The sequence below is a fragment of the Natrix helvetica genome (assembly GCF_964273705.1).
Source record: "Natrix helvetica genome assembly, chromosome: 4".
Classification (NCBI taxonomy): Eukaryota; Metazoa; Chordata; class Lepidosauria; order Squamata; family Natricidae; genus Natrix; species Natrix helvetica.
Genome location: NC_138550.1, coordinates 47,592,339 through 47,605,305, shown reverse-complemented (window position 1 = coordinate 47,605,305; position 12,967 = coordinate 47,592,339). Strand labels below are relative to the sequence as shown.

The 12,967-nt window shown below is 40.7% G+C and overlaps 1 protein-coding gene across 3 annotated transcripts in view; it reads right to left on the bottom strand.

Annotated features, from left to right (window-relative positions):
- Window positions 1-772: 772 nt before the first annotated feature.
- Window positions 773-12,967, bottom strand: part of USP25 (ubiquitin specific peptidase 25) — a 70,005-nt gene continuing 57,810 nt past the window's right edge. For 2 of the 3 annotated variants that reach the window (XM_081950220.1, XM_081950221.1), the window contains 7 exons: window positions 12,592-12,687; window positions 8,513-8,691; window positions 7,595-7,673; window positions 6,298-6,377; window positions 4,489-4,612; window positions 3,952-4,147; window positions 773-1,388 (listed from right to left, as the gene is read on the bottom strand). In XM_081950220.1, coding sequence (XP_081806346.1) covers window positions 1,216-1,388; window positions 3,952-4,147; window positions 4,489-4,612; window positions 6,298-6,377; window positions 7,595-7,673; window positions 8,513-8,691; window positions 12,592-12,687 — 927 coding nt within the window. In that variant the 3' untranslated portion in view covers window positions 773-1,215. The remainder of the gene's footprint in view (window positions 1,389-3,951; window positions 4,148-4,488; window positions 4,613-6,297; window positions 6,378-7,594; window positions 7,674-8,512; window positions 8,692-12,591; window positions 12,688-12,967) is intronic. The other variant, XM_081950222.1, reaches the window with a different exon arrangement.

Sequence of the window (12,967 nt, the reverse complement as noted above, 5' to 3'; positions counted from 1 at the left end):
AACAATTGTTAGGTTTTGCCCCATTTTATAACTTTTCTTGCCACAGTTGTTAAGTGAATCCCTGAAATTGTTAGTCACACAGTTAATTGAATCAGGGTTCCCCATTGATTTTGCTTGTCAGAAAGTCCCCAAAAATGATCACACGACCCCATCATAAATATGAGTCAGTTGCCAGGCATTTGAATCTTGATCATGTGACCAAAGGGATGTTGCAATGGTCGTGTGAAAAGTGGTCCTAAGTCACTTTTTTCAATACCTGCTCAATAAGTGAACAGTCTGAACAGTCACTAAATGAACTGTTGTTAAGTTGAGGACTACTTGTAATTCCTATTGCCCTTATTCTGCCTAGTGTCTGCTATCAAAGTCCTAAAGTTATTTGTGCAGTGGTTTTTCTTCCAATGTAAAGAACTAAGAACTTGTGTCCTGCAAAGTCTGTGAGAGTCAGATAAGCTAGGTAGGCAGGTAAGACCAATACCAGGATCACTTATTAGTTTAGACAGCCACTTGGTTTTGGAAATGGAAGCCAATGACCACCAGAGAATTACAACTTGATAGGCTGAGGACATTGGAGTCTAAATGCCTGAAACTTTCTGTATGCTACGTATTCAAGTATAATTTAAACACCAACAATTTTCCAAGGATCTTATGCCTGCCTGCACTACTTATCATTATCAATATATCAATTATGCTATATACCATATATAAAATGTAGATTTATAATTCACAAATATAAATTTCTCATTTAAAAAAATATAATTCATTTGCAACCAAAGCAGCCATAAATAAAACTTCTTTTATTCTTTGATGTAATTTACAAGCTACCAGGTATCATGTATTGTACACTGGTCACTTTAAAATAGATGGAGTCACAGAATAGTCCAGACCGAACAGAAAACTGTTCATGAAGTAAAAGATCTTAAGTTAAAAGTGAAATAATACTGTAACAGGTAAGTGGCAAAAAAGCAGGTTTGCCAAAATAAATCAGACTTGTAATGTTGCACAAATTCTGGCTGACTAGGAACTGAGTACCATGCGATTCTCAGTAATATTGCCTGCAGTCTGGCTAATTTCTGTACAATCCTCTTTCTTTTCTTACAGTTATTAAAATGAAAGAGTTAAAAACTATAGCAGCAACAAGCAAATTCTGTGACAGGAAGGCAAGGATTAAGAATAAAAAACAGTTTATACAGTGTGCTTAAGGAAGGTCTTCCGTATTTATCTTCCATCAGCTGGAGTTCGACTGAGGGACAACATGATTCGGGCAAAACGCTCACACAGTTCATTGGTGGAATAAGAAGGTAATTTCGGTGAGTCATTGAAGCCTTTAATTTCTGTAGAACAATCTAGCAATTTTGGCAGAAAATCCGTCAATTTTTCTTGTAAATTAGCTGTAAAGACAAAAATGTAGTTTTGGAACTATTTTTCTCAATTATCAAGGAACAAGCAAAACATTTTATAAGATATCTCAGTGATGACTGATTCTAGCTAGTTATAAAACTGCTTCCTGTGACTGCAAATCCATATGGGTATCTCTGATGAGAATAATTATTGCATTATAAAGAGCAAGGTTAATAATAAGAACAGACTTTCCAGTGTCAGCCTATCCACTAAAGCTAATGGATCGTTCAATGGATCACCTCATGACAACTTAGCAAGAAGTTTTAACAGTAAAACATGGTGTATGTCTAGGTGTTATCATACAGTGTTTGTATCCTTACCAAATGTAAATAATACAATACATTAAATTTAATACCACATTTTTTGGACCATAAGACGCATCGGAGTAAAAGACGCACCAAGAGGTAAAAAATTTTTTAAAAGGTTTTGCCCTCCCTGGCTCCCAGGAGCACTCTGCAGGCCTCCCAAACCCTCTGCACACTCTGTTTTTTTTTTTTTTGGGGGGGGGGGGGAAGGGAGGGCATACAGAGAGTTTGAGAGGCCTGCAAAGTGCTCCTAGGGCAGGGGAGGGCAAAAATGCGACACATGGGGGCTTTGGGAGACAAAAAACAGGCCCATTTTTTTGCAAAAATGGGGCGTGCAAAGGTCGTGGGAGGCCTGTAGAATGCTCCTGGCAGCTGAGGAGGGCAAAAAAGCAGAGCAAAAAACGCCCATTTTTTTTTTTTTTTTTTTTGCAAAAACGGGCCTGTGTTTTTGCAAAAAAAAGAGGGGTGTGCAGAGGGTGTGGGAGGCTGAAGAGTGCTCCTGGAGGGTTGGGAAGGGCAAAAACAGCCCTGTTTTTTGTGAAAAACAGATCGGTTTTCTGCTCGTTTTGCCCTCCCTTGCCCCCGGGAGCACTTTGCAGGCCTCCCAAGCCTTCTGTTTTTGCGAAAAATGGGTTACATGGGACGGGGTTTTGGGAGGCCAAATATGGTGTATTCAGTATAAGATGCACCCAGATTTTCACCTCTTTTTGGGGGGAAAAAGGTGCGTCTTAGGCTCCAAAAAAATACGGTAAGTACCGTGTTTCCCCGAAAATACAACCTGTCCCGAAACTAAACCCATGCCACATTTTTCGCGTGGGCAAAAATATAAGCCCACCCCCAAAAATACCCCCCCCTCCGGCCAGGCAGAGCACCGCTCACTGACCTAGCGTTATTCCGAAAGCGCCAAGTCGCAGGAGCCGGGGGGGTTGCTTGCCGCCTTCGGGATGCCGCTAGGTCAGGGAGCGGCGCTCTGCCCAGCCGAAGGGAAGAGTTGCCGGGTGGCTGCTCCCCTGTGAACTGGCTCCCGAAGAGCCGGGCACAGCCCCAGCAGCGAAGCAGCCACGAGGCAACCATGCCCACGAGCAGCCGCCCGGCAAATCCCATCCCCAGCCGGAAAGAGCGCCACCCACCAACCCAGGGGGCAATCCCCAAGGTGCCAAGCCACGCGGTGCTCTGCCCGCCCTCCAGCCCCCGCGGCTCCGCACACCCGGGACACCCCCCAGGTCAGCGCATGGAGCTCTGCCCGGCCAGAGAAGCGGGCCGCACGAGCACCTGCTCCGCCCGCAGCCCCACCAAGCACCTGCGCGCTGCCGCCGGCCGCCGCCGGCCACCGCCGCCCCACTCCGCGCACAACCTCCAAATCCAAAAATCGGGGCCGAGCGTTCCAGCATCGGCCGTTCCAGGACTGCTCTCCATGGTGGGCCGGCCGCCGGAAGACTCTGTCCAGAAGACTCTCTGTCCGGCAGCCAGCCCACCACAGAGAGCACTCCCAGAGCGGCCGACGCCAGAACACTCGGCCCCGAGTTCCGGACCCAGAAGCTACGCGCGGAGTGGAACGGGGCGGTGGCGGGCGGCGGTAGGCAGCAGCAGGCAGCGGCGACGGCCCGGGAGAGCCGCGCAAGTGCCCGGTGAAGCCGTAGGCGGAACAGGCACTCGCGCAACCCACCTCTCCAGCTCGGCAGAGCTCCATGCACTGACCCAGGGGGCATCCCGAATGTGCAAAGCCGCGGGAGCTGGAGGGCGGGCAGAGCGCCACAAGGCCTGGCACCCTAGGGACCACCCCCCAGGTCAGTGAACGGCGCTCCTCCCGGCTGGAGAGAGGACCCGCCGGGCGGCCGCTCGTGAGCATAGCCACCCCATGGCTGCCTCGCCGCCGAGGCTGCGCCCGGCTCCTCGGGAGCCAGCTTACAAAGGAGCAGCCGCCCGGCAGCCCCAAAACAATAAGCCCTCCCTGATAATAAACCCAAGGGCATATTTCGTGGGGCAAAAGAAAATAAGCTCCTGGCGTATTTTCGGGGAAACACGGTATGTGTTTTGCTTTTTGGTCAACCTGACAGATTGTGCCTATCAATGGTAAAATATGTTAATTTTTTCACCAAGACAATCCAATTTCTCTCCCCATTTCCAATACATTAACTTTAAGGATATATATGTGCAAATTCAAGAAATGCAATTTATTCAAGCAAATTATAATAATATAATTTGTATATACTGTATATCTAAAAAGTTATATCTAGAGGGAACTTACGCTCCATTTCTTGTCCAAGGTATGAACACCACCTGTTTCTCATATCTTCCACAGCAACAATATCCTTTTCCTCTGTTTCATCCACCAGCAATAATGGTAGACAAGGGACGATAAGCTCATTCATAATTTCCAGGCCCTTATTTACCTGTTGATCATCTCCAGATTCAAACTGTGCAGCAGCACACTCATTTAATTTCTTCATGCAATAAAAAACAACCACAAAATAGTAAATATTTATACTACTTCTAGAGAGATCCATTTTCAAATAGACGTTTCTCCCCATGCAAAAAGGTATAGAGTTAACTTCAGTATAAGTAATAAACCCACTGTAACAAAAAATGCAAAACAGTTCAAATAACATGATAGCAAACTAAATTTGAAAAGCCTAAAGTTGGCTCAATCCTCTCATCTTAATAGCAAGATTGGTATTAAATTTCATACAATTATTGAGAGTGATTTTGAACTGATTGATTTTATTAAAAAGATAAAAATTATACCCTACTGGAATCATGGGAATCAAATATTAATTTTACTTACCAGCAAACATTCTCTTCTGTAATGGGATATCAGTTCTTCATCATGCCCCCTATACAAACCATTTGCTGATAGTTCTTTATTCTTGTGATATGCACATATAAGATATAACAAAGCTTCTTTAAAACTAGAAAACAAAAATATTTTCAAATGCCATTAAGATCATTTTAATAATAATGTATATACATTTGATGTATGCCATCATATAACCAATATTTAGACATATACAAAACATTGGAATAAAACAACAACATTGCTTAAATCTTTATATTGTAAAGAAAAAGTACAGTGTGGCCAACTTATGTATGATTATGTCTGCCTGCCTGCCTGCCTATCATTCAATCAATCAATCATCCATCCATCCATCCATCCATCCAATGCAGGGGTGGGTTCCGGCTGCAGGTTTGCACAGGGACGCGCTGCGTGCGCACTACATGTGCATGCGCAGTACTAAAAAAGTTTCTGCTCATGCACAGAAGCAAAAAAGATGGCGGCGCCTATGGTGCCGCCAAGAGAACCGATTTGGGGGCGTGGCAGGCCGAGTTACTACCTACTTGGCCAAACCAGTTGGAATCCACCTCTGATCCAATGTATGAAAAGCTGGCATTGTATGTGGTGTTTTTAGGCAAAGTATGAAATGTCTGTATTATTTTAATATGCCAGATATTTTTCCTAGGCATTGTATATAGTACCTATGCATTATGCAGAATGACAAGAACTATGCAGACGAAGTATGAAAAGAGAGTCATGAAAAGGGTTAGGATTGGTGTTGAAGGTGTTATCTATTTAGTCAAGTCCAAATCTTGGCAATTCTATGACCCAGATCACATTTTGTGATCTTGCACTATTTGAGTTTTTCTAACCCTAACACTAACCACCTTTATTGAAAACATGTATATGAAAATGAGACAAGAACTGTAAAATAAAGAATAGAACTTTTTTTATGAAAAAAAGAGAAATACCAACCTACTTATTGCAACAAGGAAGGCTAGAATGCATTTTACTAGGATAATTTTATACTTTGCTGGTTTGCCTTTTGGCATTTCATAGAATGCTTAGGAAACATGTGAAATATTAAGCGTTTCATATTCCGAAGTTCTATTTTTGGCATTCTATAAAATGTCTAATTTCACATATTGACGGTAACATACAAAATTTCATCTATCATCTTTCTCTCTCTGTCTCCTAGTACCAGCACCTAAAATTGTAGTTGGAAAACTATCAGTGTATGCCCATAGAAACAGTATTGTATAAGGATACTTAAAAGTGTCTGAACCTTTTGCATTTTCAATATTTGTGCATGACTTAAATGAGCTTTATTGTTTTATTATTTTACTATTTTTGTGAATAATAACTGAACATTGCTTCTGTCATAGGCTTCTCTATCCTTTTACATATTAACTTATCTTTTGGTTTGGTTCTGTTCCAATTTCTTTCACAAGCATTTTCTGTTTTGTTAGAAATAAAAATATAATTTTTTAAAAAATCATAGCTTAGAAAAAGAAAAAGAATCAGGATTCACTGGCCATTGTTTGTAGAAGAAATTAAAGTTTGCACGCTCTGGTATTGTACTCACTTATATATCCTCATCCTTCTTTAAAGAGTATAAATGATACACTGTTTACATTAGGACTCCTTCATTAAGATTAGTTGCAGCGGAGAAAAATCTGAAAACTTTGTATTATTTTATAAATTTTCTAAATTTAATACAGTATTTGCAATGTTTCAATATAATCATCTTTCCTTGGGAGTACATAGTAACTTCAAATATATTGTATAATTTTAATTTAATAAGTTTTTGGATTCTCTTACTTTCTTTTTTGAAAATGTTCCAATCCCACCATGAGATATATTGTTGTCTCTCTGAAATTTCTGTATTCTTGGTGCCACCACTGCATAGAAATGACAAAAAGAGAAATAAATATTATATTCACTAATGTCACTTACTTACCATATTTATTCGAGTATAACGCACAAAATTTTGTACCAAAAAAGGAATCAAAGTGTGGGTGCGCGTTATAAACGAGGGCTGGGGTGGGGTGGCAGTGGCGGCCGGTCCATTGAGGGCGTAGGCGAATTGTAAATTGTAAATTTCCGGACTGCAGCCTCGATCCCGGCCTCAGGTGGCGCCCCGCCGTGCTCAATAGTCGCAACTCAGCTGCCTGCCGCCTTTCCCCTCCTTTGTCTCCCAGCTATTGCGGGGAGATACGGCGGCAGCAGCGGCGGCAATAGCTGGGAGACAAAGGAGGGGAAAGGCGGCAGGCAGCTGAGTTGCGACTATTGCTGCCGCTGCTGCCGCCGTTCACAGGACCCACCTCTCACCCTCTTCCTCCAGTCGGCAGGAGGAAGAGGGTGAGAGGCGGGTCCTGTGAACGGGTCCTATTTTCCTTAAATGTGAACCAATTGGGGCAATTGCAACAGAATTTCTACTTATAGCATAAATGCACGCAGATATTTTACTGGGAGTAGCAGGTACAGTGATTCTTAGAACGTATGGTAAAAGATAATTTCCCCCCATTATACTGATGTCATATTTTCTCTTCTCCATGTGCCTCTGCTTCACTACATTGTCAGTGGGATTTTTTCCTTAATAACCTATTTCCTTAATAACCCATCTTCCTTCTAAGCTTTAAAAAGCTAGACATTTTCCAAATTTCTATTTTATACATGTATTCAATCAAAAATATTTCTTTTTGCATATGCAACAAAATTTGGTGTGAAACAAAATTTTATACCGATTTTTAATCGAAAATTAGGGGGTGCGCGTTATACACGTGTGCGCGTTATACTCGAATAAATACGGTAAGGCAAATCTGCAAAAACTCTGCAGCCATTCACGTCAATGAGAAAAACCAATAGTTTTTTAAAGTACAAGACACTTTACTGACTTGAATTTTTAAAATATGTTTCCCACTCCTTTTTAATTCCTGTTTTACTCATAAAAATGACTGCAAGAAAGTTTAAAATTAAGCCCAGGTAGTTCTATCCACTAGTTTTATAAAAATGTCCAACAATTGGTTATAAAATAATTGTAGCTGTATTAAAGCTTTTGTCTCTTCTGTAGATTAAAATACAATTTACTAAACAAGTTTCAAAGCAGAAGCCTAACCTCATAATCTTCCATGTTGACTTCATCTGGTTTTATCATTTGAAGTTTGGCTTGAGCCACTTTCATCACATTACGGCACCTTAGGAAGTAAAAGAAAATGAATTGATGAAGATAATATTAGTCATGCTTCAGAGCAACAAACATAATTGTAACATTCCAGGCAAAGAATTCATAGCTTTGGTTTCAGATATATCTGCTACCCCCTACATTTATTTTACAATAACATCAACCTATTTACAGGGGTGGTGCCATGGTGAAGTATTACAGACTGACTGAGTCTGCCCACTGCCAGGAGTTTGATCCTAACCAGTTCAAGGTTGATTCAGATTTCCATCTTTCCAAGGTCAGTAAAATGAGGACCCAGATTGTTGGGGACAATATGCTGATGCTGTAAACCACTTAGAAGTTCTGTAAAGCACTATGAAACAGTATATATGTTTAAGTGCTATTGCTATTGCGTGCAAGGATGTATTTTGGTGTGTGAGGGTCAGCTTGACTTTTACATCTATACTAAGTTAAACACAATGTAGTGTCACAAGGTGGATCTACAGTTGCAGTATGACATACAGTTTTTCTTAAAATTTTCAGTATTACTGAAAGTGAAACAGTAGTTCTTTCAACCAAGAATACATATGACTGTTTCATGTATATTCCTGTGGTATGGATGAAATGTTCAACATATAAAACGTATTAATAATACACTTTGTTTCACTAACATTTAGCATAAATAAAACATTAAGTACATTCAAATTTGGTAATGGAATACAGTCTGGATCACTATGAATGAGAAAAAATAACTATTTTTTACAGAATATTTTTTTTAAAGCTGATCCATTTACACCAATGATACTTACAGTTCTTTACTCCTTAAGAATCTTTGTTTAAAATTTTTTGATGCAAGCCTGCTTACAAAATTACCTTTCATCAAAGCTTAAATTGTGATCTGCAAACTGCTCCAACAATGTCCGCTCAATTATTTTCTTAGGGGCCTGATTCTGGATGAAGTATACAATTGCATGATGCAAACGATAATCACGCTCAGGTGGTGTGTCTTCTTGGGCCAGTTTGAGTAATCTTGCATATTCAAATTTTATTGCCTTAATACAAAATGAAAGTGGATGTTATTGAACTATTCATTTTCAAAACTAAAGATCTTATTGTATTAAAACATTAGGGCCCTAGGCACATTAACATTATATATAAATGTTAAAATAAAAAAACAGAGGTTGAATTGTGTGATTGAACCACCTTTAAAACATAGGCTGCTAATTAGCATTTCTTTAGAAATAATGTTGGGTTACAAATTTTGTTTTTGTGTTAATGTATAACACAAATCTATTTAAATTAAATGTATTTTTTTTAATTTCTAAGTAAAATGAATTTAAAAAAAAAGAAAGCATAGTATCAGACCAATGTTTTATACTGCACTGTATAGTCGAAACATTTAATCAAATTTAGTTGTATATTAGCACTGGACTGCATCCAAACAGTGTTTAATAAATATGCATCTGCTAGAGTGCAATTAACAAGTTACAATACAAACAATCTTTATACACAAAGCATAGAAAAGAACTGAAGTATTTTTAAACAAAGGAAAAATAAACAGATTCATAAGAATGTGCTGTCATTGTTTCCTATACAGTCATATACAACACTAATACAGTTAAAAATACGACACATAGACATAAAACAAAAACGTAATATATCATTGAATCAATACAATTTGAAATATGCATCTGGAATCTTATTTGTATAGGAATGTAGGTCAGTTTCATAACATATATATTTATAATGAAGATAATGTGATCATTTCCATGCAGATTTGCTAAGCTATGTTTTAACTGAAAAGCAAGTGTGTTTTGGATTTATATGGTAGGCTAAAACAAGTTTATAAGTATACATATGATTCTTTTATCCATCCCTTTGTGCTGCTATGCAAATATCAAGGAAGATCTTAATTATTTCGGTTTCACATTAAAGCTGAACCAGGAAATGACTGTTAACAGTTTTGGAACTATGCAGGATATAATATATCCATTTATTATATTTTGAGTTAAATATACTCAGATTTTAGTAAACAAATAAACAAGCATGTAATAATATAAAATGCAAGTTAAGAGAAAAGCTGTGAAATGCTTAAGAGATATAGCATTAATCTTTATTACACATACTATCTTCTATAATGGAGTAGAAACAAGCAAATAAAGAAAATTTCTTGCATTATGGGAATAAATCCATATCCCACCGGCTCCAATCAGCTTTCATTGTCATTTTATTTACACATGTAGCTTTTCTGAGGTCGTATCTCTTAGGGATGAGTAATCTTTCCTTTTAATTTCTTCAGCTATCTCTAATACCAATTTCTTTATTTAGGTTCCATAATTAGAATAAGAATATGAATTCCATACCATGTTACAGGAACGTTGAATTCATTGATCTTCCACTTTAAGATAAATTTAGAAGAAATTTTACACTTAACTTTCAGAATGATCCAAACCAGTGGTTCTCAACCTTTCTAATGCCCCTTTAATACTGTTCCTCATGTTGTGGTGACCCCCCAACCACAGGAACCAGTGTCTCGGTTCCTAAGGCCATAGAAAATATGTGTTTTCTGATGGTCTTAGGCAAGGGGTCTGCAATCTTAAACACTAAAAGAGCCACTTGGGCCCGTTTCCCAGAGAAAACAAAACAACGGGAGCCACAAAACCTGAGTGGGCATGGCCAACTCGATGTTACTCACTCCCACCGAGTCACTTGACTCCCCCCCTAGCCACGGCTTCCCAGGTTTTGTGGCTGTTTTCTTTTCTATGGGAAATACACACACATACACACATTTTTCCCTCTGCCCTTCTTTCTCCCTCTCCCATCTCTCTCTTTCTCCCTCTCTCCCTAATCTCTTTATCTATCTATCCCTCCCCTCCATCTCTCTCATTCGCCCTCTCCCATCTTTTTCTCTCTTCCTCTCCCATCTCTCCCTCCCTCCCTCTCATCTCTCTCTCTCCATTTGTCTTTCCCTATCTCCTTTCCTCCCCCTCTCATTTCTCTCCCGCCCTCTCCCCATCTTTCTCTTTCTCCCTCTCTCACCTTTCTCTCTCTCTCTGCTGAGGAACAATCACCAGCCATGGTCGAGGCCTCCCTTCAGGTGACCCTCCTCCCCCTCACAATCCCCTGGCCTTGCTGTGTCATCCCTCCCCCTCACACGAGAGGAGGAGGAGAGGGAGAAGGAGGAGGGTAGCCAGAGCCTTAGTGCAGGAGCGAAACAGCCCTGTACCTCCCTTTGCACCACATTCGCCCATTAGGCAGCCTTTGCTTCCTGCCACTTCAGGTTTGAGCTTGTGCCCTCTGCACTTGGCCAAAGACATGGAGGACACAGCAAGGTCATGGCTGGAGCCTTAGTGAAGGAGAGAAGCCACATCCTTTTATGCCCTGTTAAGACCCTCCTTAAGTGAGCAGCCAGCGCTTTGCTGCTCACTTGTGGGTGGTCTCCCCGTGTGTGCGCACTCTCTCGGCCCCACACACAGCTGGCCAGGGGGTTGCGAGAGGAGGAGGTGGTCACCCGAAAGGAAGTCTCGGCCGGGAAACGGGGGACAGACAGGGAGCAGGAGTACCGCTTCCCGCCGCCTCAAACCGGGAGAGGAGGTGGAGGGCCAGCAGGGCACCTGGGAAAGCGTGCAGGGGGCACAGGACAGGCACCCAAGTGAGATGGCGGGTTGTGGGGGAGCCTGAGACGTGGAGCAGCACTACAAGGTTCTGATGCTCCGGGCCAGATGGAAAGCAGAGCATCACGGCCAGGCGATCAGGTGCGACGGGCAGAGGCTGCTGGGCGGCTCTCCCTCCACCCGTTCCCTACAGCGGCCGTTTCCCAAGCTCCACTGAGTCACCTCATCTGTAACACTCCAGGCTCCGCTAATAGTGCCGGTCGAAGAAGTGGGGCTCAGTGCTGAGGGTGGCTGGGGGGCGCAGCAGAGGAGTAGCAGGCTGTAGCATAGGCAGGTGCCTGAGAGCAAGAGCAGCGCGCCCAGCAGAAGCACCCTGCAGCGCCACAGCCACCGCCTCTGCCAGTCGAGAGCCGGCACCAGCGCGGGGTCAGGGCGCGCAGGTTGTGGAAGAGACTCTTTGGCGACCCCTGTGAAAGGGTCCTTCGACACCCCCCAAAGGGGTCATGACCCACAGGTTGAGAACCGCTGATCTAAAGCCACATCAATTTTGGGATCAAAACTGTATGTTTTGCATTTTACATATACATGTTTTTATGTTTGCCATCAGCAGAAAGAAGAGGAGAAAAAATCTTATCAGTTGTTTTGTGTTTTAGGAGGCATAATTTAATTCAAGCAAAAAAGACTGATATATTTGTCTGCTAATATATTGACTGATCTATGTGCTTAATAAAAAAATCGAGAAAAAAAATGGGAGTCACCAATTCAACTGTTGTAGTTACTGAAAAATTATTGCAAAAGGCAGGTTTAGGCAATTATAATAGAAAGCAAGTCTGTGGCTGGTTATATTTAAAGGACTTAACTTTATAGCCATAATTTTTATTTCTCCTAGTAAGTAAATGCACTAATATCATATGCAATTTCATCAATTTTCTGTGCCTGCAATACTAGATAAACACCAAACCCTTCATTTTTCTCATTTAGGAATACATTTGCAACCTACTTTCTTAATGACTCTGAAAGATTAAAAACAGTATTAAAATAATAATATTAAAAACAAACCCGTTACTTAAACCATTGTTATTAGTACTTAATATCTGAATTAGGGTACTAATTCTTAAGCAGTATCATGTATCCACTTACTGAAATTTGTACTGAAGTTTACAATTTTACTAATCTCAAGGAAAAGTAAAAACTGCATTAATAGTTACAAAAATACTACCAAGTACGGATGATGAAATTTCAACAAAACACATTTAAATGTAAACAAACTAAAAATTCAAAGACAAATTAAAGTACAAAAACAGTCAGAAAAGGAAAAATTGAAAGTATTGATTGTACCTGAAAGAACCCTGCTTCTGGCCCACACCTGTCATATATATGCGTGGCTTTACCTATAGCCATTATAATACCTTGCATGTTCGGGGTCAGCATAACCTGTCACAGGAGATTCATATATGTATATATTGAGCAATGAAAAATATAAATTCAAGTCAGTATGTGCCTTCACAGACTCATGTCATATAGCAACTGCATGCACAAACTGCAGTGGCAAATGTTTAGATTTTGCTTCAGTGGTTTCAATATAGTAGGTTATATCACTTTAATTAGCTGATCTAAATTTATTTCTGAACTAACCTCAAGCATTTAAAAATATATTTATCGTATCAGCACATGCAAATGGTTTTGTAAAGTGAAGTAAATTTTACTACATATC